The 25,890-nt window shown below is 41.7% G+C and overlaps 1 protein-coding gene and 1 long non-coding RNA gene across 3 annotated transcripts in view; both read right to left on the reverse strand.

Moving 5' to 3' along the window:
• Positions 1–9,848: 9,848 nt before the first annotated feature.
• Positions 9,849–12,771, reverse strand: LOC129708008 (uncharacterized). Of its 2 annotated transcripts, none has more exons than XR_008725264.1 (3): positions 12,283–12,771; positions 12,120–12,153; positions 9,849–10,875 (listed from the first exon to the last, which is right to left on the reverse strand). It is a non-coding gene; the product is annotated as an uncharacterized LOC129708008 (long non-coding RNA). The 2 variants fall into 2 exon arrangements; XR_008725263.1 differs by having other exon boundaries at positions 12,101–12,153.
• A 1,830-nt stretch (positions 12,772–14,601) lies between these two features.
• The window catches only part of LOC129707991 (mucin-2-like), a 149,877-nt gene continuing 138,588 nt past the window's right edge, over positions 14,602–25,890 (reverse strand). Inside the window, exons 60-64 of the mRNA XM_055653525.1 lie at positions 21,581–21,612; positions 19,962–20,072; positions 18,857–18,908; positions 16,405–16,507; positions 14,602–15,059 (exon numbers count right to left, since the gene is read on the reverse strand). Coding sequence (XP_055509500.1) covers positions 14,900–15,059; positions 16,405–16,507; positions 18,857–18,908; positions 19,962–20,072; positions 21,581–21,612 — 458 coding nt within the window. The 3' untranslated portion in view covers positions 14,602–14,899. The remainder of the gene's footprint in view (positions 15,060–16,404; positions 16,508–18,856; positions 18,909–19,961; positions 20,073–21,580; positions 21,613–25,890) is intronic.

The raw sequence follows: 25,890 nt of genomic DNA on the forward strand, positions 1-25,890 counted from the left end.
CTGTCCCTGCCTGCTTCAAAGTCTCCACTGTTGTTCCTGTACCCCAAAAGCCAAGGATTACTGGTCTTAATGATTACAGGCCTGTCGCACTGATCCCTGTAGACACGAAGACCCTTGAAAGGCTTGTGCTGGCCCACATGAAAAATATCATAAACCCCTGCTGGACCTCCTGCAGTTTGCATAATGGGCCAATAGATCAGTGGATGACACAGCCTGCAATTCATCCTCCAGCACTTAGACCGCCAGGATCCTATGCAAGGATTTTGTCGTGGATTTTAGCTCTGCATTCAACACCATTGTGACAGAGCTATTACACTCCAAACTCACCCAATTGACTGTGCCTGCACCCCTCTGTCAGTGGATCACCAACTTCCTGACAGACAGGAAGCAGCATGTGAGGCTGGGAGAGCACATCTCGGACCCACAGACCCTCAGCATAGGAGCACTGCAAGGCTGCGTACTCTCTCCTCTCCTTTACTCACTCTACATCAACGAATGTACCTCCACAGACTCCTCTGTCAAGCTACTCAAGTTTGCGGACGACACAACCCGGATTGGACTGATCCAGGATGGGGTGGAATCTGCCTACAGACAGGAAGTGACACAGCTGGCGTCCTGGTGCCATCGCAACAACCTGGAGCTCAATGCTCTTAAGACAGTGGAATTGATTGTAGACTTTAGGAGAGCTCCCCCTTCCCTCCCCCCACTCACCATCAACAACAGCACAGTCACATCTGTGGAATCATTTAAGTTCCTCGGAACTATCATCTCCAGGGACCTTAAATGGGAGGCCACCATCGACTCCACGGTCAAAAAGGCTCAACAAGAGGATGTACTTCCGGCAGCTGAGAAAACCCAATCTGCCACAGTTGATAATGGTCCAGTTTTATACTGTCATCATAGAGTCTGTCCTCACCTTCTACATCATGGTCTGGTTTGGCTCAGTCACCAAGCATGACATCCGGAATATGCAGCGCATTGTTTGATCAGCCGAGAAGGTTGTTGGTTGCAACCTTCCCTCATTCGACGAACTGTACACTGCAAGGGCCAGGAAGCGAGCAGGTATGATCTTCTCTGACCCTTTCAAGGACTCCCCTCTGGAAGGCAACTCCGGACTGTCAAAGCTGCCACAGCCAGACATTAAAACAGCTTTTTTCCACAAGCTGAACCAAAGTTCAACAACCAAAAGGCTGTAGCCTCCTTTTGCTCTGTTTTTTTATTTAATTCTTCACATGTTTAAATTATAATGTTTTATTCTTAATTGTTTACTGTATGTTGTTTCTTGTGAGCAGAGCACCAAGGCAAATTCCTTGTATGTATACATACTTGGCTAATAACATTTATTCAATTCAATCCCAGCCCTGGCAATAAGGCTCTGATCATGCTCAACCATCTTCATCGACCTGAAACATCATCTATTCCTTCTCTCCAGAGATGCTACCTATCCCACTGAGTTACTCCAGCATTTTGTGTCAACCAAAGGATTTCAATGTAGCACGCAGTTTTACTACATCCATGATAATGGACAGGAGCGACATTGAACAAATAAACTATTTATCTATTGCAGATATTCAGTCTGGAATTATGTGCAGATAGTCTAACTACAATAGTCTGTCTGGAATTATGACCTCGGAGAGGAAGCCAACTTTCACAAAGAACTTTTGACCTCAGTGATGATGTTGACACAAAATGGAAAAAACAATATTTAATTACAGAAGTAAACAGGGGGAAATTGTAGTGTTATCTGCTCTTTACTGACAATCAGTAGGTGATCCTTAATGTTGATGTGAGGTTTGATGCTTAAATCTATATAAATTCACTAGCCTGTCTAGGCATTATCGATACTGATTGAACCAGCCAAATATCAATAATGTGGTATTTCTGCAATTCAGTTGATAAAGCTAATAGCCAGAGATATAATGTGGAAGCACAGCTCTTTTAAGGGCCTGTACCACTTGGCGATTTTTTCGGCAGGTCACCGCAAATTACGCGGCATGATGATACAAGATACAAGATACAAGATACATTTAATTGTCATTTGGACCCCTTGAGGTCCAAATGAAATGCCGTTTCTGCAGCCATACATTACAAACAAATAGACCCAAGACACAACATAATTTACATAAACATCCATCACATTGCTGTGATGGAAGGCCAAATAAACTTATCTCTCCACTGCACTCCCCCCCCCCCCCCCCCCCCCCCGATGTCAGAGTCAAAGTCAAAGCCCCCGGCTGGTGATGGCGATTGTCCCGCGGCCATTAAAGCCACGCCGGGTGGTGCGAGGTCGCACACCGGGTCTTGGTGTTAGAGCCCCCGGCGTGCGCTCGCAGAGTCCCGCGGCCATTCCAAGCCGCGCGGGGCGGTGATGTTAGGCCCCGCTCCAGGAGCTCTTCAACCCCGCAACTCGGGCGGGGGAAGTCGCCGTTGCGAGAGCCCTGAAAAGCGGTCTCCCTCCAGGGACCCGCGGGCTCCCGGTGCCGCCGTCCACAGACCTGCAGTTGAAGCCTCCGACTCTCCGGTCGGGCCGCAGCAGCAGCAGCAGCAGCGCTTCCCCACCGCTCCACCCGCTCCGGACTCGGCCAGCCCCACGACGGCGACGGTGAGTCGTCGGCACCAGAGTCCCCGGTCTCTTCCTGTTGGAGGCCGCTCCTCACTGCAGCCCCAACGATAACGGAAACCCGACGAGAAAAAATGACGTACGACGCGCGGTATTTTTCAAGTGTCGCAACATTTTTTTTGTCGCCACTGGATTTTGAAATGTTCAAAACCTTTTTGTGACACTGATATGATGCCGGCAGTCGCCAAAAAAAATTGCCAAGTGGGACAGGCCCTTTGGTTCACCGAATCCATCACCACTCGTTTACACTCATCCTATATTCATCACGCATAGTTATGATCTCTTCTCAGGCTCTACTACTCACTTAGGCACAATCTACACTGGGCAATTAACTTACCAAACCGCATGTCTTCGTGTCATGGGAAGAAACCAGACCATCTGGAGGAAACCCATGCAGTCATGGGAGAACCTGCAAACTCCACAGAGACGGTACCCAAGGTCATGAGTGAATCCAGATCTCTGGTGCTGTGAGGAAGTGGTTCCACTAGTTTGGTTTAGTTTAGTTCAGTTCAGTTTAATTTAGTTTAGTACAGTTTAATTAGTTTAGTTTACTTTAAAGATACAGCGTGGAAACAGGCCCACTGAGAACACTTCAACTAGCGATCATCCATACACACTTACATACTAGGGACAATTTACAGAAACCAATTAACCTACAAACCTGCACGTCTTTGGAACGTGGGAGGAAACCAGAGCACCTCACCTCAGAGCATCTACCTTATTTGGCACCCTCGGACTATCTTTAATTGGACTTTACTGGACTTTATCTTGCATTGAACTTTATTTGCCTTAACCTATATCTGTACACTGTGGGTGACTCGACTGTGATCATGTACAGGCTTTTTGCTGTGATAACATGCGACAAAAATATTTTTCATTGTACCTTGGTATACGTAACAATAATAAACTAAACAAAGCTAAACTAAACAAGTCAATAGCTTTGTGAAAATGGCAAAACAAGAAGTTAGAGTGGTAAAGAGGACATATTGTATGCTTGCCCAAGATCACTCTGTACTTGCCAACAGTGTCCCTTCCTTCTTTGTTGTTTCAATACTATGTGTTAAATGTATGTTTTTAGTTTGTTTTATGTGGGGGGTGGTTGGGGAGGGGTTTGGGGGAAACTTGTTTTTAATCTCTTACCTCGACGGAGATGCGATTTTTTTCCGTTTCGTATCTCCATCCGCACTGCGGCCTAACATCGAGGAGTTGGCGGAGATCGATTTGGGAGCACCAACCACGGGAGCCTGCAGATGTATCATCGCGGAGCTCACGATCCCTTTGTCAGGGATTGACCTTTGAGCTCCAACTGCCGTAGCCTGCAGACTTTAACATTGTAGAGCTTGCGTTCTCTGGTAAGAGATCGACTTTGGGAGCTCCAAGCCGCAGGAGCTTTGACTGCCACGACCGCGGGTGAATAAAGAGGAAGAAGTTTGGACTTTATTGCCTTCCATCGCAGTGAGGAATGTGGGAAATCCATTGTAGTGGGTGTTTTTGTTAACTTTTATGTACTTGTGTGTCTTGTTGCTTTTTTTAGTATGGCTGTATGGTAATTCGCATATTACCGTACCTTACTTGGTACACGTGACAATAAAAGACAATAAAAGACCTTTGAAACCTTAAGAGTCCTGCCATTAACTCTATTCTTTCCCCTTACATTTAACATTCTTGTAATGGCCTGGCCATATCGTTACTGATAATGCCTATATAGGTCAATTAATCAAATTTATTTAAGCAACAACCATATAATTTTATGATGTTGTTTACATTAAGGATTACCTAAAACCACGATTACATAGTGCTTACTTCTCTAAACGCTATTTAAATATTGGTTTGTATTTCTCGTGTCAATATCTTCACTGAGGTTAAACTTTGTTTTTAGAGTTGGCTTGCACTCTGAGGTCACAATTCCAGACTATTGCTGATGGGTAAACAGATTGTTTGCTGAGCCACAGTACTCCCCATCCACTATCTTGGTTTCAATAAAAGTGCGTGCAACATGGTCATTCTGAGCTGTACCTGCTGAGTTACTCCAGCATTTTGTTTCTATACTTTATGCACTTTACTTTTTTTTAAATACTGATTTAATAAAAAAATAACCATGTTGATAGTTAGTGCAAAGACCATTGATAAAAGATGTTCAAAAGTGTATCTCAAAGGAAGGACAGGCAGGGTTGAGGTAACGGTTATGGTGAAACTGTTGGGGTGCAGTGTGTTTATTTCAAGAGAAGGAGTACCATGGGTAAAGCAAATTAATTTAGAGCTTGGATCAATGCTTAGAACGACAATGTTGTAGAAATTACAAAGAATTACTTGCAAGGGGACTAGCAGCACAACGTTACAAACATCAACATTTGTATATTTCAGATGTAATCGAGAGGGGAGTAAAGAGGTGGAGGAGTCGCTTTACTAATCAGGAGACTATCACAGTAGCTCAGAGAGTCCTACTGGATGGTTCGTCCATTGAGACGATGTGGGAAGAGATCACAACTAAGAATGTGATTGTACTATAGGTCTACCAAAACAGCAGGAGACAGAGAAATAGAGGTGGAGACAGAAATGGAAAGGTGCAAAAGGAACAGAATTGTTGTAGTGGGCGACTAACTTTCCCAAAATTGACTGGGACTTACTCGGTGCAAAAGACTTAAACTAGGCAGAATTTATTAAAAGTATCCATGGGAGATTCCCGAAACAGTATTGGACAATCCAACTCCAGGAGGGACCATACTGGACCTTGTACTGAGATATGAGCCTGGTCTGGTGACTTGTGTTTTAGTAGAAGAGTATTTTGAGAACAATGATCACAACTTCATAGTTTTTAGATCGTTATGAACAAAGATAATGCTGGACCTGGGGAAATGATACTAAATTGGGGCAAAAGAGATTTTAACATTATTATTCAGAAGCTAGGAAGAGTACATTGAGAGCAGTTGTTATTGGGTAAGTAAGCATCTGACACATGGGAGTCAAGTTCATCAGAGTGCCAGAAAGGTATGTTCCAGCAGCGATGGCAGGGCAATGCACCCTTGGATGATCAAAGAGGTTATAAATTTGGTAAAAAAGAAAAATGAAGCATATGTAATGTTTAGATAGATTAAATCAAACTGGGCCTTTGTGGAATATAGAGCAACCAGGAAAGAACTGAAGCAGACCATTAGAAGAGCCATGAAATGTCATTGGGAGTTCAAAATCTCTTGGAATTTTAAATGTACATTAAAAATGTAGGGTAACTAGGGAGAATGTAGGACCGCTCAAGGATAAAGGAGGGAACTTATGCTTGGAGTCAGACAAGGCAAGGTAGTAAACAAGTATTTTGCATCTGCATTCACCAAGAAGGACATGGAGGTAAGTGTTGGTTTATTTATATGCTAGGACAGTTTGAAAATCAAATTCCAGGATCTGATGGAATCTATCCCAGATTATTAAGCGAGGCAAGAGAAGAAATTACATAGAGCTTGACGAAAACCTATGTATCTTCTCAAGCTACAGGCACGGTTGCGGAGGACTGGGGAGTAGTTTGGTTAAGTAGGGAAGTAGAGGTAATCCAGGAAATTATAGGATGGTGAGCCTCACATCAGTGGCCGGGAAGATATTGGAGAGATTTTTTGGGGGTTACGATTGGCATTTGGAAGAGAATGGGCTAATTATGGGTCTACCCCAACCAGAAGCCCTGGATGACTCGGGAGGTCCAGCGGCTGTTGAAAGAGAGGAACACCGCTTTTAGGTCTGGCGATAGGGCTTTATACAGCACGGCCCGAGCTAACCTGAAGAGAGGCATCAGAGAGGCCAAATCGAATTACAGGAGGAAAATAGAGGACCACCTGGACAGTAATAACAGCAGGCAGGTGTGGCAGGGGATCCAGTGTCTCACCAACTATAAGACCAACCTTGGAGCTGTTGAAGGTGACGCCTCGCTGGCAGAGGAGCTGAACCACTTCTTTGCTCGCTTTGAAGTGGAGCCACCCGAGACAGCCACATCACAGCACATGGTCCACAGCAGCCTAACCCTCAAGATAGAGGAGCATGAGGTGAGGCGCACGCTGCGGGCCATCAATCCAAGGAAGGCTACTGGTCCTGACGGCGTATCTGGACGCGTGTTGAAGGACTGCGCAGACCAGCTGGCTGGAGTCTGGACGAGGATTTTTAACCAGTCTCTGGCCCAGTCCACTGTCCCACCCTGTCTGAAGTCCTCCACCATAGTCCCCTTGCCCAAAAAAAACAACATCTCCAGCCTCAACGACTACCGGCCAGTCGCACTCACACCAGTGGTGATGAAGTGTTTTGAAAAACTGGTCCGGGGTCACATCACATCACTTCTGCCCCGAAGCTTTGACCCCCACCAGTTTGCGTACAGAGCGAATAGATCCACAGAGGACGCTGTAGCCACAGCTCTCCATGCTGCACTGTCTCACCTGGAGCAGCGGGGGAGCTACGTGCGGATGCTCTTTGTGGACTACAGCTCTGCTTTTAATACTATCCTTCCCCACAAACTGGTGGATAAACTGGGGGACTTGGGACTTCCACACTCCACCTGTACGTGGATAAATAGCTTCCTGTCGGGTCGAAGCCAGAGAGTCAGAGTGGGCCATCACACATCCACGGCCCTCAGCCTCAGTACCGGCTCTCCACAGGGCTGCGTACTGAGCCCCCTGCTCTACACCATCTACACGCATGACTGCACCCCCGCCCACCACAGCAACACCATTGTCAAATTTGCGGATGACACTACAGTGGTGGGACTCATCTCCGCGGGGGACGAGTACGCCTACCGGGATGAGGTGGAGCAGCTGACAGTGTGGTGCAAAGGAAATAACCTGCTCCTCAACACCTCAAAGACGAAGGAGGTAATAATAGACTTCAGGAAAAACAAAACGGACATGGTACCACTGACCATCAGAGGGGACTGTGTAGAGAGGGTGGCGGATTTCCGCTTCCTGGGAATCCACATTGAGGAGGACCTGACGTGGAGCGTGAACACCACTGCGCTGCTGAAAAAGGTCCAGCAGAGACTGCACTTCCTGAGGGTGCTCAGGAAGAACAACATCACTCAGAGGCTGCTGCTGTCCTTCTATCGGTGCTCCATTGAGAGCATACTAACATACTGTGTATGCGTGTGGTACACCAGCTGCACAGCGGCTCAGAGGAAAGCGCTCCAGAGGGCCATTGACAACGCCCAGAGGATTGTCGGCTGCCCTCTCCTTACCTTGGAGGACCTACACAGTTCCCGCTGCACCAAAAAAACCCAGAATATAATAAAGGACATCTCCCACCCCGGACACTCCCTGTTTGAACTGTTGCCGTCAGGCAGACGGTACAGATCCACAAGGACAAGGACAAATAGACTAAAAAACAGTTTTTACCCCACTGCTATAAAAGCACTAAATGTGGCCGCCAAGGAACGCAGGGGCGATACAGACTAAGGGACTGTGGTAACGGTGAAATCGACAGAAGGATGGAGGGTTGGGTGTGTATGCGTGCTTTGTCTGTGATTTTTATTTATTTGCTTATCTTTATTATTTTACCGTGGATGTTTCGTTAGCTTTAGAAATGTTTGAATGCTGCACTGACTGGCTGACATTTTAAATTTCGTTGTACATGGCCCATGTTACAATGACAATAAAGAAACTATTCTATTCTATTCTATTCTAATTAGGGACAGTCGGCATTGCTTTAATCCTAACAGGAAAGATGAGCCTGGAATTAGAGATTATTGGCTACAGGGAGAGGAGTGCCCTAGGCTGCATGAAAACCTGATAGTAGTATATAAAAATATGAGAAGCATAGATAAACAGTTTAGAACCATTTTCCCAGAGTGGTAACAGCAAAGACTAGAAGAAATAGTTTTAAGGTGAGAAGGGCAAAATATAAAGGAAATGCGCAGGGCAAGTTTTTTTACACAGTTGTGGATTGATGGAACACATTGCAAGGGTGGTGGTGGAGGCAGATATGATAGTGGCATTTGATGAGGCTTTTAGGTATGCATATGCAATTAATGGAGGGATATGAATCACATGCAAGCAAAGATTAGTTTAACCTTGCATCGTGTTCTGCATGGACATTGTGGGCCGAAGGGCCTGTTCCTCTGATGTAGTGTTCTATGTTCCATTGTAAAATCTACTTAGCATAAATATCTCAAGGAATAATGAATGATAATTTATGCAGTGTTTCATATTGGCAGATTTGGTTAACGTAGATCAATTCAGTCCTCATTTAACATTGGCAGATTTGATTAATGTAGATCAATTCAGTCCTCATTTGATCCACAGTCATCTATCTGCATAATACTAAAAGTCTCATCTTGTTTGTCTGTCTGTGAGATAAAGGAACTACGCCAAAACGGTACACAATAGCGCAAATATTTTTCAGAATCTTTCTCAGGTTTTGCCGTGATCTTTAGTATCAATTTTCATCACATTTGATATTATATTTCACACGTTATTGATATTTAAAGTTTTTTAAAAGCCAATTGAAAATAATAAATGCCTGTGAGAGTGAGGCTTTCCTAGCAGCTTCCAGTGATGATGTCACAATGCCATCTCACAGTGGTCCAATTACAATGGGATCTCATTTACACAAGCTGCCATGAAGATTCTGAAAACTGAAAATGACATCACAATGTGATCTCTGTTGCTGATCTCTGTTGTAAGGAGAGGGACATAGAGGGGGAGATTTAAAAGTTTTAAAGTGACATTTAAAAGTTGGTTTTCTTCAAATCTGCACTGGCAGTTAGGCAGTTATGATGTCACAATCCCCTACCGGCTACAATGTTTCTATCTCAAAACACTGAGACCTTCACAGCAAATGTCCTTCAGGGCAAGAATCTGCCAGCCTATCCCAGCACAGCAAAGTTTAATGATAAGATTTGGATAACAAAGGGGAAGAATCTGCCAGCCTAACCCAGCACAGCAAAGTTTAATGATTAGACTTGGATAACAAAGGATGGCCTTGTCGGTGGCACCTACATCACATTAAATCTTAGTTCAATTGCATTTTGTTTAAGGTTTTAAATGACCTGCCCAGTTGGGGGCTATGAGTGCGTGGTGGAATATTTCATTGGGGGAGCGGGTTGCGTCGGGGGAATGGGTGAGTGGTGGAATCTTACGTTGGGTAACGGTTTGCATTGGGGTACCGTCAGGGCTATGGGTGAGTGTTGGATTATTGAGTTGGGGTCATGGGTTACGTTGGGGAGCGAGTGAGTGATGGAAACGAGTTCGTTGGGGGAACGGGTGAGTGGTGGATTATTGTGTTTGGGGCAACGGGTCCCACTTGATCTAATATATTATGAAAATGCACTACTTTCAAAAGCTGTTTTTTTAATCTTCAGAGTGTACCCACATTGATAATTGATGTCCAAACATACATTCTGATAGCAGCAATCCCAAGCAAAGAAAGTCAACATTTTAAAAAGCATCTTTTAATGTTGTTCAATCATAGCACAGGACTAGATTCTTTGAACAGCAGGAATAAACAATAATCAAAATGAAAATTAAACATCAGTATTATGTACAAAATTACAAATTAAGTCTGTCAAATGTGTGTGCTATAATCACATTATTGAGTATATGTTGCACAAAATTGTACATGTTTGTATTTTTAAGTCTATGGCAGATAGCAACACTCTCAACTGCATAAATGTACAACAAAGACACAACATTTTTGCAGTGACAAATTAAACATGGTAGACTAAATTTACACAAATCATTAAATTAGCCACAAATATAGTAAACTATAAAATTACCATCTTTTCTTGAGAAAAATAAGACTTTGGTTATTAGTACAAAGCACTAATTTAATCTCTGCATTTTGAATAACTAGTGAGAGGCTCAACAATAAACATCAACGTCAAATATAACATTTAAACATATGACATGCTCTCTCTGGCTGAAAAACACAAATCCAAATAACCATTCACACCTTTGATTTTCAGTTTGGAAACTTTAAGAGGCATGTAATCTGCATGGATTTTTCTTTGTAATTGAACAATGGTTTCTTGTGAATCTTGACGTGTTGGCAAACATTTTGCTTGCTTCAAAGTCACCATCCTCTTTGGTAGGCTGTTTGATCAAATGTAACATCTCTATTAGTCCCAAGAAGACTGTCAGAAGTGTCAATAATGAGCTGAAAATATATAGCTTGACTATTTTGGAATTCAGTCTCTGCCCTGTAATGCCTGCTTTGATCAATGTTAGCCAGGCACCATTGTCATTTCCCACCATGTTCAAATGTAATTCAAGACCAATTCAATTCTTCAGATTATACTGTGAATATCAATAGATAATTTTGTTAATTAATCAATAATAGAGAAACCACAATACCAAATATTTTTGTTAAACAACTGTCATAAATATCTTGGTTGAAAATTGGAGTGGAAAGGGGTAAAACACAATTCTCATTGCACAATATGCATTTCTTTTAGTCCAGGATACCTTGGTTATTAGTTATTAACTCCACTTCAAATCCATTCTCAACCTGCCCAGCAACCTACACTGTCAAATCGCTGTTCTTAGAAACACAGAAAATAGGTGCAGTAGGAGGCCATTTGGCCCTTCATAGAAACATAGAAACATAGAAAATAGGTGCAGGAGTAGGCCATTCGGCCCTTCGAGCCTGCACCGCCATTTGATATGATCATGGCTGATCATCCAACTCAGTATCCCATCCCTGCCTTCTCTCCATACCCCCTGATCCCTTTAGCCACAAGGGCCACATCTAACTTCGAGCCAGCATCAAGATTAATTGTAATCATGGCTGATCATCCACAATCTCAGTAACCCTTCTCCCCATATCCCTTGATTCCACTAGCCCCTATAGTTCTATCTAACTCTCTTTTAAATTCATCCAGTGAATTGGCCTCTACTGTGGCAGAGAATTCCACAAATTCACAACTCTCTGGGTGAAAACGTTTTTTTCTCATCTCAGTTTTAAATGGCCTTCCCTTTATTCTTAGACTGTGGCCCCTGGTTCTCGACTCCCCCCAACATTGGGAACATTTTTCCTGCATCTAGCTTGTCCAGTCCTTTTATAATTTTATATGTTTCTATAAGATCCCCTCTCTTGTATCCCTTACGGAATGCACCCTTAAGCTTATACTAATTCTTCAAAACTAAATTACATATGCCATCAAACTACAGATCTCAGCACAGATACGAAATGCTGGAGTAACTCAGTGGAACAGGCAACATGTCTGGATAGAAGGAATGGGTGACGCTTCGGGTCAAAACTCTTCTTCAGTCCTTCCTACTACAGATCTCATCAGCCTGTCGATATTTCCTTGACGATCTTCCTCACAGTCCACTCCACCTCCAACTGCGTCAGTTATAGAGTGACTCCACAGACTGCTCGGTACCAACTGGTGTACCTGTAGTCATAGAGTGTGATGCAGTGTGGCCCAACTTGCCCACACCGGCCAACATGTCCCAGCTACACTAGTTCCACCTGCCCGCGTTTTATCCATATCCCTCCATACCTGTCCTATCCATGTACCTGTCAAACTGTTTCTTACATGTTGGGATGGTTCCTGCCTCTGTAGAGCATCTCTAGAGAAAAAAACACAAAAGGTTGGTGTAACTCAGCGGGATGGGCATCGTCTCTGGACTGGAGAGAAGGAATGGGAGTCGTTTCGGGCGAGATCCTTCTTCGGAAAACATGGATAGGTGGGGACCTACCTGTTGAATAGTCTACGCCCTGAGTAACTGAATCGGTTCAGATGCAGAAGCTGTTCTCTGATGGTTCCCACGCCGGGTGAATGTCAATGACTGGCAGCAGCCTGCAGATATACACGTCCACCCGACTGCAACAATGTGCCGGCACAGAGCCAGTGATGCGCGCTCCCGGGTCCACACTCCCCGCCGCGCGCTCCCGGGTCCACGAACCCCACCGCGCGCTCCCGGGTCCACACTCCCCGCCGCGCGCTCCCGCACAGCCGGTCCCAGGTCCACACTACCCACCCAATGCACGGACTCTGCTCTGTCACAGCCTTGCACAGCAAGCGGATCGATGGTGTGCGATCAATATTATATCAGACGCCGTGAAGATGCCAAGACATATGGTCCTTCAGCTGCTCGGCATTAAGGGGCAGTGTCCGGTGAGGACACCCCTTAAACACGGGAAGGGGAATCACCCCACGGGCCACATGAGTGACAAGGGCATTTTCTTTAAACGGCTGCGAAAACTACTGGTTACTGCACTGTATGTACGTGGAGAATGTATGCCGAGTTCCTTCACAATGTTTGTGTTGTATATATACTTTATTCTGAATAACGTTTATGTTTGGAAAATCAAATAAGGGCAGCAATGAAAACTCTAGGTGCAGCTCCTCATTTTCAGGGAAGACACATGCCAGCTGTTAGAACAAATTCAATCATATGGTCTTACAGCACTGTGAATATGTGATCTTTTTTCCCATAGTAGAGGAGTCAAGCACCAGAAGGCATAGGCTTGTGAGAGGGGAACGATTTAATAGGAACCTGTGGGGGTAACCTTTTCACATGGGCATGTGGAACAAGCTGCCAGTGGAGGGAGTTGAGGCAGGTACAATAACAAAATTTAAAAGACATTTGGACAGGTACATGGATGGGCGAGGTTTATATGAATATGGGACAAACTCAGACAAATGGAACTAGCTTATATAGGACTTGGTCAGCATGATGAGTTGGGCCTAAGGGTCTATTTACCAGCTATCTGACTATTGGTTATTGTGTTTACATTTATTATTTTGTGGTATTTGGTCATGTTTACATAAACCTTCAAAGAATTACGAGTTGTGCTGATCTGTGAGCCTTCTCTGATTTTCCCCATGCAAAGCCATTCTTTTATGGATGTGAATTATTCACTTCTACCCATCATCATTTTATATGACAGCTTTTTAAAGTACCAATGAGGTACCAAACTACTCCAAATACACTGAATTATATTTTACTGGCAAAGCCTAAAATCTTGTAAACAGAGCAGCGTGTAGTTCAGAGTGCATAGGGCAAGAAATTAGTTGCTGATTATTAATGAAAATAGGTTATTTTGTTTTAGGTATGCATCAGGGCTAGCTCTGATTTGTTATGTGCCTTTTTATATCTCTAGTTTCCCTCTCCTCAACTTTCAGTCTAAAGAAGGGTCTCGACCCGAAACGTCACCTATTCCTTTTCTCACCATGCCACTCATATGCCGCCGAGTTCTTGTGTCTATAATTTTGTGTCTATCTACGGTGTAAACCAGCATCTGCAGTTCCATCCTACATGTGAGATCTGGACCATTATATATAGTTCATTACAATTGATGCAGCTGTAGAGCAGTTGACGGGTTCAATCCTGACCTCGGGTGCTGTCTCTGTGGAGGTTACAAGTTTTTACCACGATGGCATGGATTTTCTCCAGGTGATCAGTTTCCTCTCACACCCCCAAGGCTTGTAGGTTAATTGAGTGTTGCAGATTATCTCTTGAGTGTAGGGTGTGGTTGAGAAAGTGGGATAACATAGAACTAGTGTGAACAGCTGAACAAACGTAAGTGAGGTCTCCGTGGGCCAAAACACACTTATCCATGCTATATCTTTCAATCAATCAATAGTTTGCTCACCACTGAAGTTAACCAACAAGCCTACAAATACTCAATTTAATTATTTCTCCTTTTTTAAACAATATATTTTAAAAAAATAGCAGTGTTCTAATTCTTTAGCATTACTTCTATAGGCAGGGGAGTTTGGAAAGTGATGGTTAGACTCTTCACAATTTTCTATCTCTTTAATTTCCTGGATATATCTAATTCAAGTCCACTGATTTATTAACTTTACAAAATTCTTTGATACACCCACTTTTCCTATGTTGATTCCATCCAATGTTTCACATTCTTTAATTGCAACGTTAGCACTATCCTCCTTTGTGAAGAGAATCACAAGTATCCATTAAATAGAGAATCACAAGTATCCTCACCTCCACATTGGAGAATTAAGTTATTCCCAATAGGTCGTTCTCTATTAAAGTACTGAAATATTCATCTTGTTATTGTTAAGTTTATTGGTTCTTATCTCTGATCAAATAAATTGTAACAGGCACTTAACATCAGAACTGTAAATATTCCACCGCTTCCCATCACCAAGAGCCTTGAACAGAAACAGCATTTTAAGCTTTTAAGAAACTATTATTACATTTGATTGAAGATAATAAATCTATCAAAATATAATGCAGATTATTTCCCAAATTTAGTTTTAATATTGCATTGAAAAGTTTTCCATGCAAGATTTTGAAACCTTGATCCTTGGTACAGTAGATGTACATATACAGCAGCGATTTATATCTATTTTCCACAATTTTGGCATTTGCAAGACTTGATTGCGATGTATTTGACTCTCTTGGTGCGTCCATTTTGACAATATAATTTCAAACTCATCTTTTCAGTAATGGCTTCTTTGCAGCACTGGCAAAATTTGTCCATGCGATATCTTTTGGTGTCATACCTTGAAAAATATTTGCATAAAGATGTAGGACAAGTTAACTTATTATTACAATGTTACGTTAGCCTATTCTTGTACAGTTTTTAATGGCTGAATACTACATTATTACTCAGTATTGCCTTCTGGTCTGACTATGACTTAATTTTTGTCATCTTTGTTTTCTAATCCTTGCATGTTCATTCTCCACCCTGTGTACGTGTAGTCTGCTCTAGCCCTATAACTTTTAGATCTTTAAAGGCCATGATTTGCCTTGAACATTTTTAGTCTAAAAGATGCCATGCAAGTCATTACTGTTGCAGACCCATTATGGAATGGTTTAAATACACTATTTTAGTAATCCTATTTCTTACTTTAATAAAATGTAAGTTATTTCCATCCCTTCAGCTGCTATCTCTATGTTCCTGTCAATACAGCAGTCCAGAGATTGAACCAATTGGCAAGTGTAAAGCAGCAGGAAGTTGCGGTCTGAGTGTAGAATGGCAGGGGTGGGAATGAAAATAAGTACATGACTGTTTCCCGTGGTCAGCTGTGGTGGTTGCCCGCACTACTGCGATCCTCCAAACTGAATTCACACTTACTTATTGCAATCTTCCCAATGGGAGTTTCTGGAAGTCTTTTTAATTGGACTTCATCTTGCACCAAATAATTTACCCTTTATCCTGTATCTGTACACTGTGGACAGCTCAATTGTAATCAAGTATAGTCTTCTCAATGATTGGATAGCATGCAGCAAAAAAGCTTTTCACTGTACCTTGGTAAACAAAATTAAATTACAACCAGCTGGACGGAATTCTGAACATCTGAATTCTATACTGGGGACCAAGCAAGACCTACTACTGCATGCCAAAAACTAAATAACAGGCTTGTCTTCAACCATAGCTAGAAAGAGTCGGTTCTATAGGGCAATGACACCAGTTTAACAAATTGCTACTACTTTTTATCCATTCAACTATCACAATTTCAGGATTATTTGGTATCAGGGCTAAGGGTAGGAAGGAAGGGCGGACGTGCTCCCCAAGATAGTTTGAGATCAAACAGTACAGATGGGGCACAGAACTACCCAGAGACTATTGGTCTATACTCTGAAAATGTTAAACTATCATTTAAATTCAAATGCCCATGAGAATTGGAAACACATTAGATCTGGTTGCAGTCAAAAACAACAAGGAAGTGTGACAATTTAGCAGGATATAAAGCCAATGATTATAGATGGATCTATTTTAAATGTTATCAAGAAAAATTGAACCCCAGGTTACATTTGAACTCAGAATGCTCATCATATAGAGCTTTCTAATGCTCTATACCACTCTTTGTTTGCATACATTAAAACAAAACAAATTTCACTTACCAACTTGCTGATGCACAATGTCCTTGACATCGGTTTGCCATAAAGGTTGCTGTACAATATCCTTTTGTTATTGTTTCATTGAATTTATTGATTGCGCATTGACCTTAGGAAGGGAAAAGTAAATCAGACCATGTTCGAAGTGTGGGTTTGGGCACCTCGACAAATGTGTATACGTTTATTTGTCTTTGAATTCATAACTTTCAAGCATCATTACATGGGTTAAGTTATTAAGTAGTTTATTCTGTAAGTTAACAGAATATCTAGAGGTATGATATTGCATTTCATACAATAAGGAGGCACTGAATTTTCAACCTCTCCCTGGACCAGGCAGTTATTCCGTCCTGCCTAAAATCAGCCACAATCGTCCCAGTGCCGAAGAAGTCTACCATCACCAGCCTTAATGACTACCGTCCTGTGGCCCTCACTTCGGTAATCACGAAGTGCTTCGAGAGATTGGTCCTCCAGCACATCAAGGACTATCTACCACCAGACTTCGACCCCCACCAATTCGCTTATCGCCAAAACAGATCCACAGAAGACGCCATTACTGTAGCTCTCCACTCTGTGCTGAGCCATCTGGAGCAGGGGCAGAGCTACGTCCGCATGCTCTTTGTGGATTATAGCTCAGCTTTCAATACAATCATTCCGGATATTCTCATTGGTAAACTGGTCACTCTCCACCTCCCCACTCTCACATGTGCCTGGATAAAAGATTTCCCCACCAACCGGCCCCAGACTGTGAGACTCGGCCCCCACCTCTCCTCCACTCGCAGGTTGAGTACCGGCTCCCCACAGGGCTGTGTGCTAAGCCCCCTCTTATACTGTCTCTACACCTACGACTGTAGTCCAGCCCACAACAACAACCGCATCGTCAAATTTGCTGACGACACTAATGTAGTCGGACTTATTTCAAAGGGAGACGAGGCAGCCTACAGAGAGGAAGTCCTGAAGTTGACAACCTGGTGCTCAGAAAACAATCTGGCTCTGAACACCAGGAAAACAAAAGAGCTCATTGTCGACTTCAGGAGGCACAGCACCGACTTAGTCCCCCTACACATCAACGGCGGGTGTGTGGAGAGGGTCAACACCTTCCGGTTTCTCGGCGTCCATATCGCTGCTGATATCTCCTGGACAGACAACACGACAGCGGTAATCAAGAAGGCTCAGCAGCGGCTGCACTTCCTGAGGTTCCTCAGGAAGCACAACCTGGACTCTAGCCTGCTACTGACCTTCTACCGCTCGTCCATCGGGAGCCTGCTGACATACTGCATTACAGCATGGTATGGCAGCTGCACCATGGCAGACAGGGAGAGGCTTCAGAGGGTAACTAGGACAGCGCAGAAGATCATTGGTTGCCCTCTCCCCTCCCTGATGGATATCTACATCTCCCGCTGCCTTAGCAGGGCAAAGAAGATCATCAAAGACAGCTCCCATCCTGCGTTTGAACTGTTCGACCTGCTGCTCTCTGGAAGGCGCTACAGGTGCATCAAATCCAGGACAAATAGACTCAGAAATAGTTGCTTTCCGAAAATTATAACTACTCTTAATTCAAATTCACACATGCACTGACTTCACAGCCCAACCCCCGTATATATACACCTGTATATATGTATATAGCACCGCAGAATTGTGCACCTATCCCTCCCCCCCTTCTCCCTTCTGTTTTTTGTTTTTCTGTTTCTTGTTTTTTGTACTAAATTATATGTATGCACTGAGTACGAGCAGCTTTCAATTTCACTGTACATGTATAGTGACAATAAATGGCATATCTCTGAAATACAGTATGTCACAAAATAACCAAAATCAAACGCATATACATCTCAAAAAGCCCAAGATGAAATCATAATTTTATGATCAGTAAATTACCAATTCAGCACCAAAAATACATCAGTACAAAATGTGAAGTGATCAGTTTATGGTCGAGATGCTACAAATGTTCGAAGGGCAGAGAATTATTGCCGACTTGTGTAATGTTCCCTGTAGGTTTCAGGTGCCAACTTCATTGCTGTCCAATAACCATATGAAATGTATTGTGTGGATGTCTGATATGAAATTCCTCCACTTCAATAACATGCAAGGGAAGAGAGATCCATGAGCCCATGCCCAGAAAGTAGATTTTATCAACAGTGAAAATGGAACTGAACAAATATACAATTTTAACAAAAGCTGAGAACAGGTTTGAATTGGATAAGAAAAAAAAAACTTTAAAAAATGTACATCAGGAGCTTAACGTGGGTTTTTGCAAATGGTTCTTGTAATTCCTGTTAAGTTTTTACCAAAGTACAGTCTGATTTGAATTATTTCTGAGAATTTCCTCCCAATCAATCGAAGTGTTGGTCCTTCTCTAGTTAATCAGTGATTGTGTAGAGTCATTTAACAGTGTCATTTTTCAAGACAGTATTAACAGTTTTCAACAAATAATCAATGTTTATGTCAGGTATTAAAAGGGTACCTTGTATTTGATTGCATTTAAAACAGCAACGATTGATATAGATTCTTTGAGACTGAAAATAACAAAATATTAACAGTTAATTTGGTAAATGTTGATCTTTATATATACAGCTTTCAATTAATTGAAGACCTCATAATCTCTATAGATCAAATCTCCTTGACTAACATACATGTTGTTAATCATCAGTTCAGATGGATTCCTAGCTACCAGAATCGTGATATCATTAAAGGCCAAGCACCCATTCAGATTAATAAATTCTTAAACAGAAAATCGGGAAGGAGAAAAGATAATTTTTAACAATTGGTTTAAGTATTTCAGAGTGCAGAATAAAGATTAAAACATATCCAAGATTAAGATAGAGCTGAAATATCATAAGCAACTTTTAATTAAAATTATTTTCATTCTATTCTGAAATATTTGTATAGTGAAAATCTATCCAGCTACACAAAATCAACTTTTTAAGGCAATTGTTAAAAGACAGCATTAATAATGGTGGAGTTAAGGGATATGGGGAGAAGGCAGGCACGGGTTATTGATAGGGGACGATCAGCCATGATCTCAATGAATGGCGGTGCTGGCTTGAAGGGCCGAATGGCCTCCTCCTGCACCTATTTTCTATGTTTCTATGTTACTATAATTAATTTACCACTTCCTGCACTGGATTCATGATGTGTTCATAAACACCTAACATTTCCATTGAATATACTTGAACATAATAGGAAAGCTGCAAAACAGTGCAGCCTCGAGGAATGCAATTTTGGGATTGAGATAAACTGCACCTGCACAAAAATCCCATTCCAGGCATGTTTCATTTGCTTGCTTACGTTTAAATGGCCATAAAAGAAGGTAGTATGATTGCTTCACAGAGGATAAACAATTTAAATAAAAGTATAAATGAACAGTGGTAATAGTCTCCCTAAATTAAATATGAAATTTCATTTTAATCTACTCTGATCACGAGACCATAAAAGACACACAAAATCAATCCCATCAGATCTGAAAAGTATTTTATAAGATTCTGTACTTCTGAAGGACTTATAGAATGATTAATTCATTTTCCTTGATGAGATTGACATGCTTGTAATCAAGACTGATTCTCACATACCTTAGGGCAGGTTTCATCCTGAATGCAAGACTGATTTCTGATTAAAACTCCATACGGTGTGCATGAATATGAAATGCACGGATTTGTAGGATCTTCCCATGTCTCACCATTCTGTGAACAAAACCAGGAGGGCAAAATTACCATTAAGAGTACATCACATCTGTGTGTGCCTATGTAAATATTAATGTAAAAAAAAATGAGATTTCATAGTACAGGTACAACCAAAATGCAACAATGATTTACCTGTTTTTTACACCAGCAAACTTACTGAGCAAATTTATTTTATGCTTGATGGAAAATAAAAATGTTAAGGCCTTAATATTCCTCTCCCACCCTGGTCTGAGCAGAAGATAGCAAATTACTTCTTCACTTTTCCAGGTTATTGTGTGCCTTCAGCAGATCTATATAGGTGCTAACGTTCAATACACGAGCTATTTGTTTATTGGTTCATAAAAAAAATAAGTTTTATTCGCAATGGACGTGGGAGGGTAGGTTGGTTTTTGGACAACTGGTCATCAGGTTCCTAGAATTTCACTTCCAATTCGGTGCCCCTCGGTTATTGTGGGAAACCAGGTCGAGGATTATAAACAATCTTGGATAAACTTGGATCAAGTACATCTGCAAGGACATTTATCCAGTATTGCATGTTGGAGATGCATCGCACAAGGGTGTAGTGAAGTAATTACATTAGGAACCACAGTTGAATAAGCAACATGGAAATGCTACAGGGGCTGCATGGTGGGTGCAGCTAGTAAAGCCACTGCCTCACAGTAACAGAGACCCGGGTTCAATCCTGACCTTGGGTGCTATCTGTTTTTCAAGTTTTCCCTATGACTGCGTTGGTTCTCTCTGGGTTGCTCCGGTTTCCTCCCACATCCCAAAGACATGCGGGTTTGTTGTTATTTGCCCTTGATTAAAATTGCTGCTAATGTGGAGTCAGCGGGAAAACATAGAATTAGGGTAGATTGACGATTGAAAGTCAGCGTGGACTCAGTGGGCCTGATTCCATGCTCTATGTTTAAAATAAACTAACATTGAAATATTACAATGCAGGATTCTGGGCAATAAAGCACCCAAAAGAACACAGAACATAAAGATTTAAATGGAGATTGTTGTCTTGCCAATTAGGAAGCAGAATGCTCTTGTGTTATTGCTTTACTGAATTAATTAATGTTTAATGTTCTTAATTATTTCTAAGCGATTTTAATATGTCAATGTGTCTACTAATTATTTGGACTTTTTAATATTTCTACTGATGGTTTCTAGACAATTTCGAATTAGAAACTATGTTTGTACATCAGCATTCCTAATCTCTTTCCTGTAGCAATGCCATTTCTGATCGGTTCAGGGGGAAAAAAACTCAAAATTTTGGAGTAACTCAGAGAGGCAAAAGTAGGATATAGTCAGAACCGTCTTTCCTCAAAGGTGGACATGTCACCCATCACCACACCTGGCAGCACAATTGTGGCATTTTACGAGGCTTTTAGATAGGCAGTAAATGAAGGGATATTGATCACGTGCAGGCAGAGGAGAGTATTTAACCTGACATCATGTTCGGCAGGAACTTTGTGGGCTGAAAGATGTGTTCATGTTCTATCGTTGTGTTTTTGAACACTCACCTTTCTTGGCCGTCCTAAATAGTCATGGCAACCTGCAATAAAACCAAAATAATTGTTTATTAATAAATGTATAACACCAGCAAACACAAAGTGGTGGAGGAGCTCAGTGGGTCAGGCATTATTTGTGGAAAGAAAGGACAGGCAACATTTCAGATCAGGACCCTTCAGAGACAGAAACAGTCTGACCTCTTGAGTTCCTCCAACCTTTTTGTGTTTTGCTAGATTTCTGCATCTGCAGCTTCTTGTGTCTACACATATAACATATATGTTCTCTTCAAAGTATTCTTGCTGCAAATATTTAATTATTACCTCCCAATGTGGTTTTCTTCAATTAATCATTAATAATTGCTTGCCTAAATTCCCTCATCCCTGGTTAAAGTTAATGGAACTGAATTTCAGAGGTAGAATATAAAGTATGTATTACAATGGAGTGAATCGAGAGCTACTGATGATTAATTTATTTCTCATGGAGATTTTAACCTAATAAAAATAGCTAATCTGGATAAAGTAAGAACACTAGTCAAAATCACCTTCTGATTTATTTTCTTGCATCTAGCTTTAGTGTTACCAAATGAGGAATCTCCCACTATTTCATTGAAGATGCGTGTATTTAAATAATATTGTAACAGTTGCAAAGGATAAGATATTTTCCTTTATATGACAATGTTGATGAGGACTTATTTATCTGGGTCACTGGCTTGCCATGTAAAAGCCAGCAAGTATGAACTGAATTGTTATTCATTATTAGTTTTCCAGCCATGTTTACAGCAAAAAATCATTACCATCATCATGCCGTACAATGCAATGTATGACAGTGAGCACAACTTCTACTGAATTGTGGATGGCCTTTGCCTCGCTAGGAGCTCATCTGCCCTTTGACAGGTCTTGTTTTTGGTCCTGCTGGGGGTTCACTTGGAAAATCGGGCAATGGAAACGGTTTAGTCGCCTACTATCTGACCATGGAACAGGTAGCACGGGATTACATGGCACCCATGGCGGGGGTAACTTCCCCCGACCTGACAACTAATAAATAAGAATAATTGATAATACTCCTTTATTAATCTAATTGGCACACTTGCAGTTCTCCTTCTGCCACTGAAGACATTTGATAAATATATCAGATCTACTAATGTGTCAAACTTAACCACAATTCCATGTTCAAGACCATTGCAATTACAGTTGAGAGTAGGTATGAAAAGAAAATAGTTGTCCCTATTTTGAGAATTAGTCGAATGAAATATTTCTCCAAGATATCTTCACCAAGTAGCAACACCAAGAATAGGTGGCTCACAGCGCCAGAGACCTGCGTTCCATCCTGACCTCGGGTGCTATCTGCATGGTATTTGCTTGTTCTCCCTGTGACTGTGTGTGTTTCCTCTGAGTTCTCCGGTTTTCTCCCATATCCTAAAGATATGTGGGTTTTCTAGGTTAATTGGCCTGTGTAACCTGTCCCTAGTATGCAGGGAGTGGATGTGGGATAACATACAACTAGTGTGAACAGGTGATCAAAGGTCGCCTTGGACTCAGTTTGCTGAAGGGCCTGTTTCCACGTTGTTTCTCGAATCCAAAAATAACTATCCATTAGCTGCGTCCCGCTAAACAATTGAGCATTATGGGAGTACACAATCACATCCCACTGGAGCCTGCAGATATTCCTAATGTATACAACAAACAATGCAAAAACAATTGAAACTTAAACTTCAATAAACCTACTTTCACAAAAAGGAACACATTTGAACCTGTCTTCAGAAAAGACCAATCCATCTGGACAAAAGCAGCCTTCCTCAGCTGGGTTGAACATCTCTCCAGCTTTCACCACACTGGAGGAACAGATAGAGGCTTTGATTTAATTTTACAATCAAAAACAAGGATTTAATAAAATAATATTATAGTTCATGACTGACATGGATATGAATTTTTAGTTGGAACATGCGAGCATTATACTTACTTATGTTCACAATAGTCACTGTTATTCCTTGCACATGGCTTGTATACTAAACCTTCATCACAGATATAATCTTTGGAATTTAAAAAAAAGTGCATCAGTGCAGATATGGACAAAATGTCTAAGTAAAAAGGCATTCAATTTAAATATATATCATCAAAAACTTCTGTCATGTTAGCAAAAGTCTTGTATATCCAAATCTTCATCTTACACATACCTGGAATCCCGCTTTCACCAAATAAGACATGAAACCTCTAATGAAGGTTTTATATATCCGACGCAAGGTTACAAAACAGATTTTAGACACCCTGAATCCTCTCAATTAAGAATTGATAAGTAGGCTGAAGATATAAAGTACTCAAAGTGTAAACCACTCAAAGATGTAATGCTGAGGGTTTAAAGCGCACGTGAGCTCACATTGAGAATATTGTGAGCAATTCTGGGCCCAATATCTGAGGAAGAATGTGCTGGCATTAGAGAGGGTCTAGAGGTGGTTTACAAGAATGGCCCCAGGATGATTGGGTTGACATATGAAGAGTGGCTCAAGGTCTGTACTCGTTGGAATTCAGAAGGATGATGGGGGACATCATTGAGACATACCAGATAACGGAAGTCCTAGATAGAGTGAACGTGGAAGGAATGTTTCCAGTAATGGGAGAGTCTAGAAACAGAGGGCACAGCTTCAGAATAATAGGACGGACTGCAGGAGGAATTTCTTTAGCCAGAGAGTGGTGAATCAGTGGACTTAAGCAGAGATGATAGGTTCTGAATTTATAAGGTAATGAAAAGTTATGGGGAGAAGGCAGGAGAATGGGGTTGAGAGGAAAAGCTGGATCAATCATGACTGAATGTCCTAATTCTACCTTATGGTCTTTAAACCATTGGTCCAAGAAGAGTATTCATTTTTGTTATTTTGGTTAGAAACTGTTTTTTGTATCTTGTCATGTTTCCTCTGTATCTGACAGTAAATATATCTGTTTTCATAAGCACCTAATTATCATCCAAATTTGGGATACTTACTGCATTTTCCATTTGTGTAATTCCTCCAATCCACACACACCCCCACACTTGCACAGGCGGCAGCAGCAGCTTCCAAGCTACTACAGTCAGCAGTGGAATTGAGAACACAGTGGTCAAAGTCACAACTATTGACAAACCGCTTAAGGTCGATCTTCCTTCTGCATTCTCCAAATGGTCTGAATAAAGAAAAAAAAGAAAAATTACAGGAGATAAAAGAGATGAAAATAAAATAATTTGTCACAAACTAACTCTAATAATTTATCACTAACTGTCTTATCTATTCAACCTGAAAAACTAGACAATTAAAATTGAAGCTAATAGAAAATTATGTATTTAGTTGTGTTGATACAACTTTGGTTTTAGTTTACTGATCCTGAGTTTGCTCATCATACAAAGTAAACTGAAACAGGTTTCTGGATTAGTCTCAGATTTAAAATGCAACGTATAATGCAAACAATTACTGATGACTTCCGCCAATTTGCTTACTAATTTGTTTAACTTAATTCTCTAGTTTCCTCTGGCAGATTTTTGAAGACTTGAATCGCATATGACACCATGTGAGCTTTGTATAGATTGACCTCATCATGTGGCTGTGGAATCCTAAGAGGGAGGGGAGTAGTTTAGGGTCTCAACTGAAACTATGGCGACAGTTTAATTTAGAGATACAGCATGGAAACAGGCCCTTCGAACCCATCAGGTCCGCATCGACCAGCAATCCCAGCATATTAACATTATCCTGCACACACTAGGGACATTGTTTACATTTACCAAACCAATTTGCCTACATACCTGTACATCTTTGGAGTTTGGGAGAAAACTGAAAATCGCAGAGGAAACCCACACAGCTCACGGGGAGAACATACAGACTACGTACAGATAGCGCCCATAGTCGGGATCGAGCCCAGCTCTTTGGCGATCTGCTGCTACCTCTGAGATTAGTTCATTAATCCCAGGAGTGAACTAATTTAGTGTGGCACAGTGTGATTAGTTCTCAGGAGATCTCAGGAGATTAAGGAAGATTGGAGGCAGCAAGCAGAGGTGGTTAAGCAATTGCCCTGGGGCTGAGCATGTGCTAGTGCCTTGGGGTTTAGCACAAAGCCATAAGTAGTTGAATGTAGTGGAAGATATGTCAAGTGTGCATCTTCTAAAGGTCATCTCAGTCAACATCCAATTTGACAAGGGTATTAAGGACCCACTCTGCGTACACAATAGGAATAATGTCCGCTTGAAGCAAATGAAAACAGCAACACCCTGCATTTACACCACCAATACAGTAAACACATTTTGCAAGAATCTTAAGATTTAAAATGATCCTGAACCACACGAGAAGATACAAAAGGTGTCC

This window comes from Leucoraja erinacea, chromosome 22 (assembly GCF_028641065.1).
Source record: "Leucoraja erinacea ecotype New England chromosome 22, Leri_hhj_1, whole genome shotgun sequence".
In the NCBI taxonomy this organism is placed as follows: Eukaryota; Metazoa; Chordata; class Chondrichthyes; order Rajiformes; family Rajidae; genus Leucoraja; species Leucoraja erinaceus.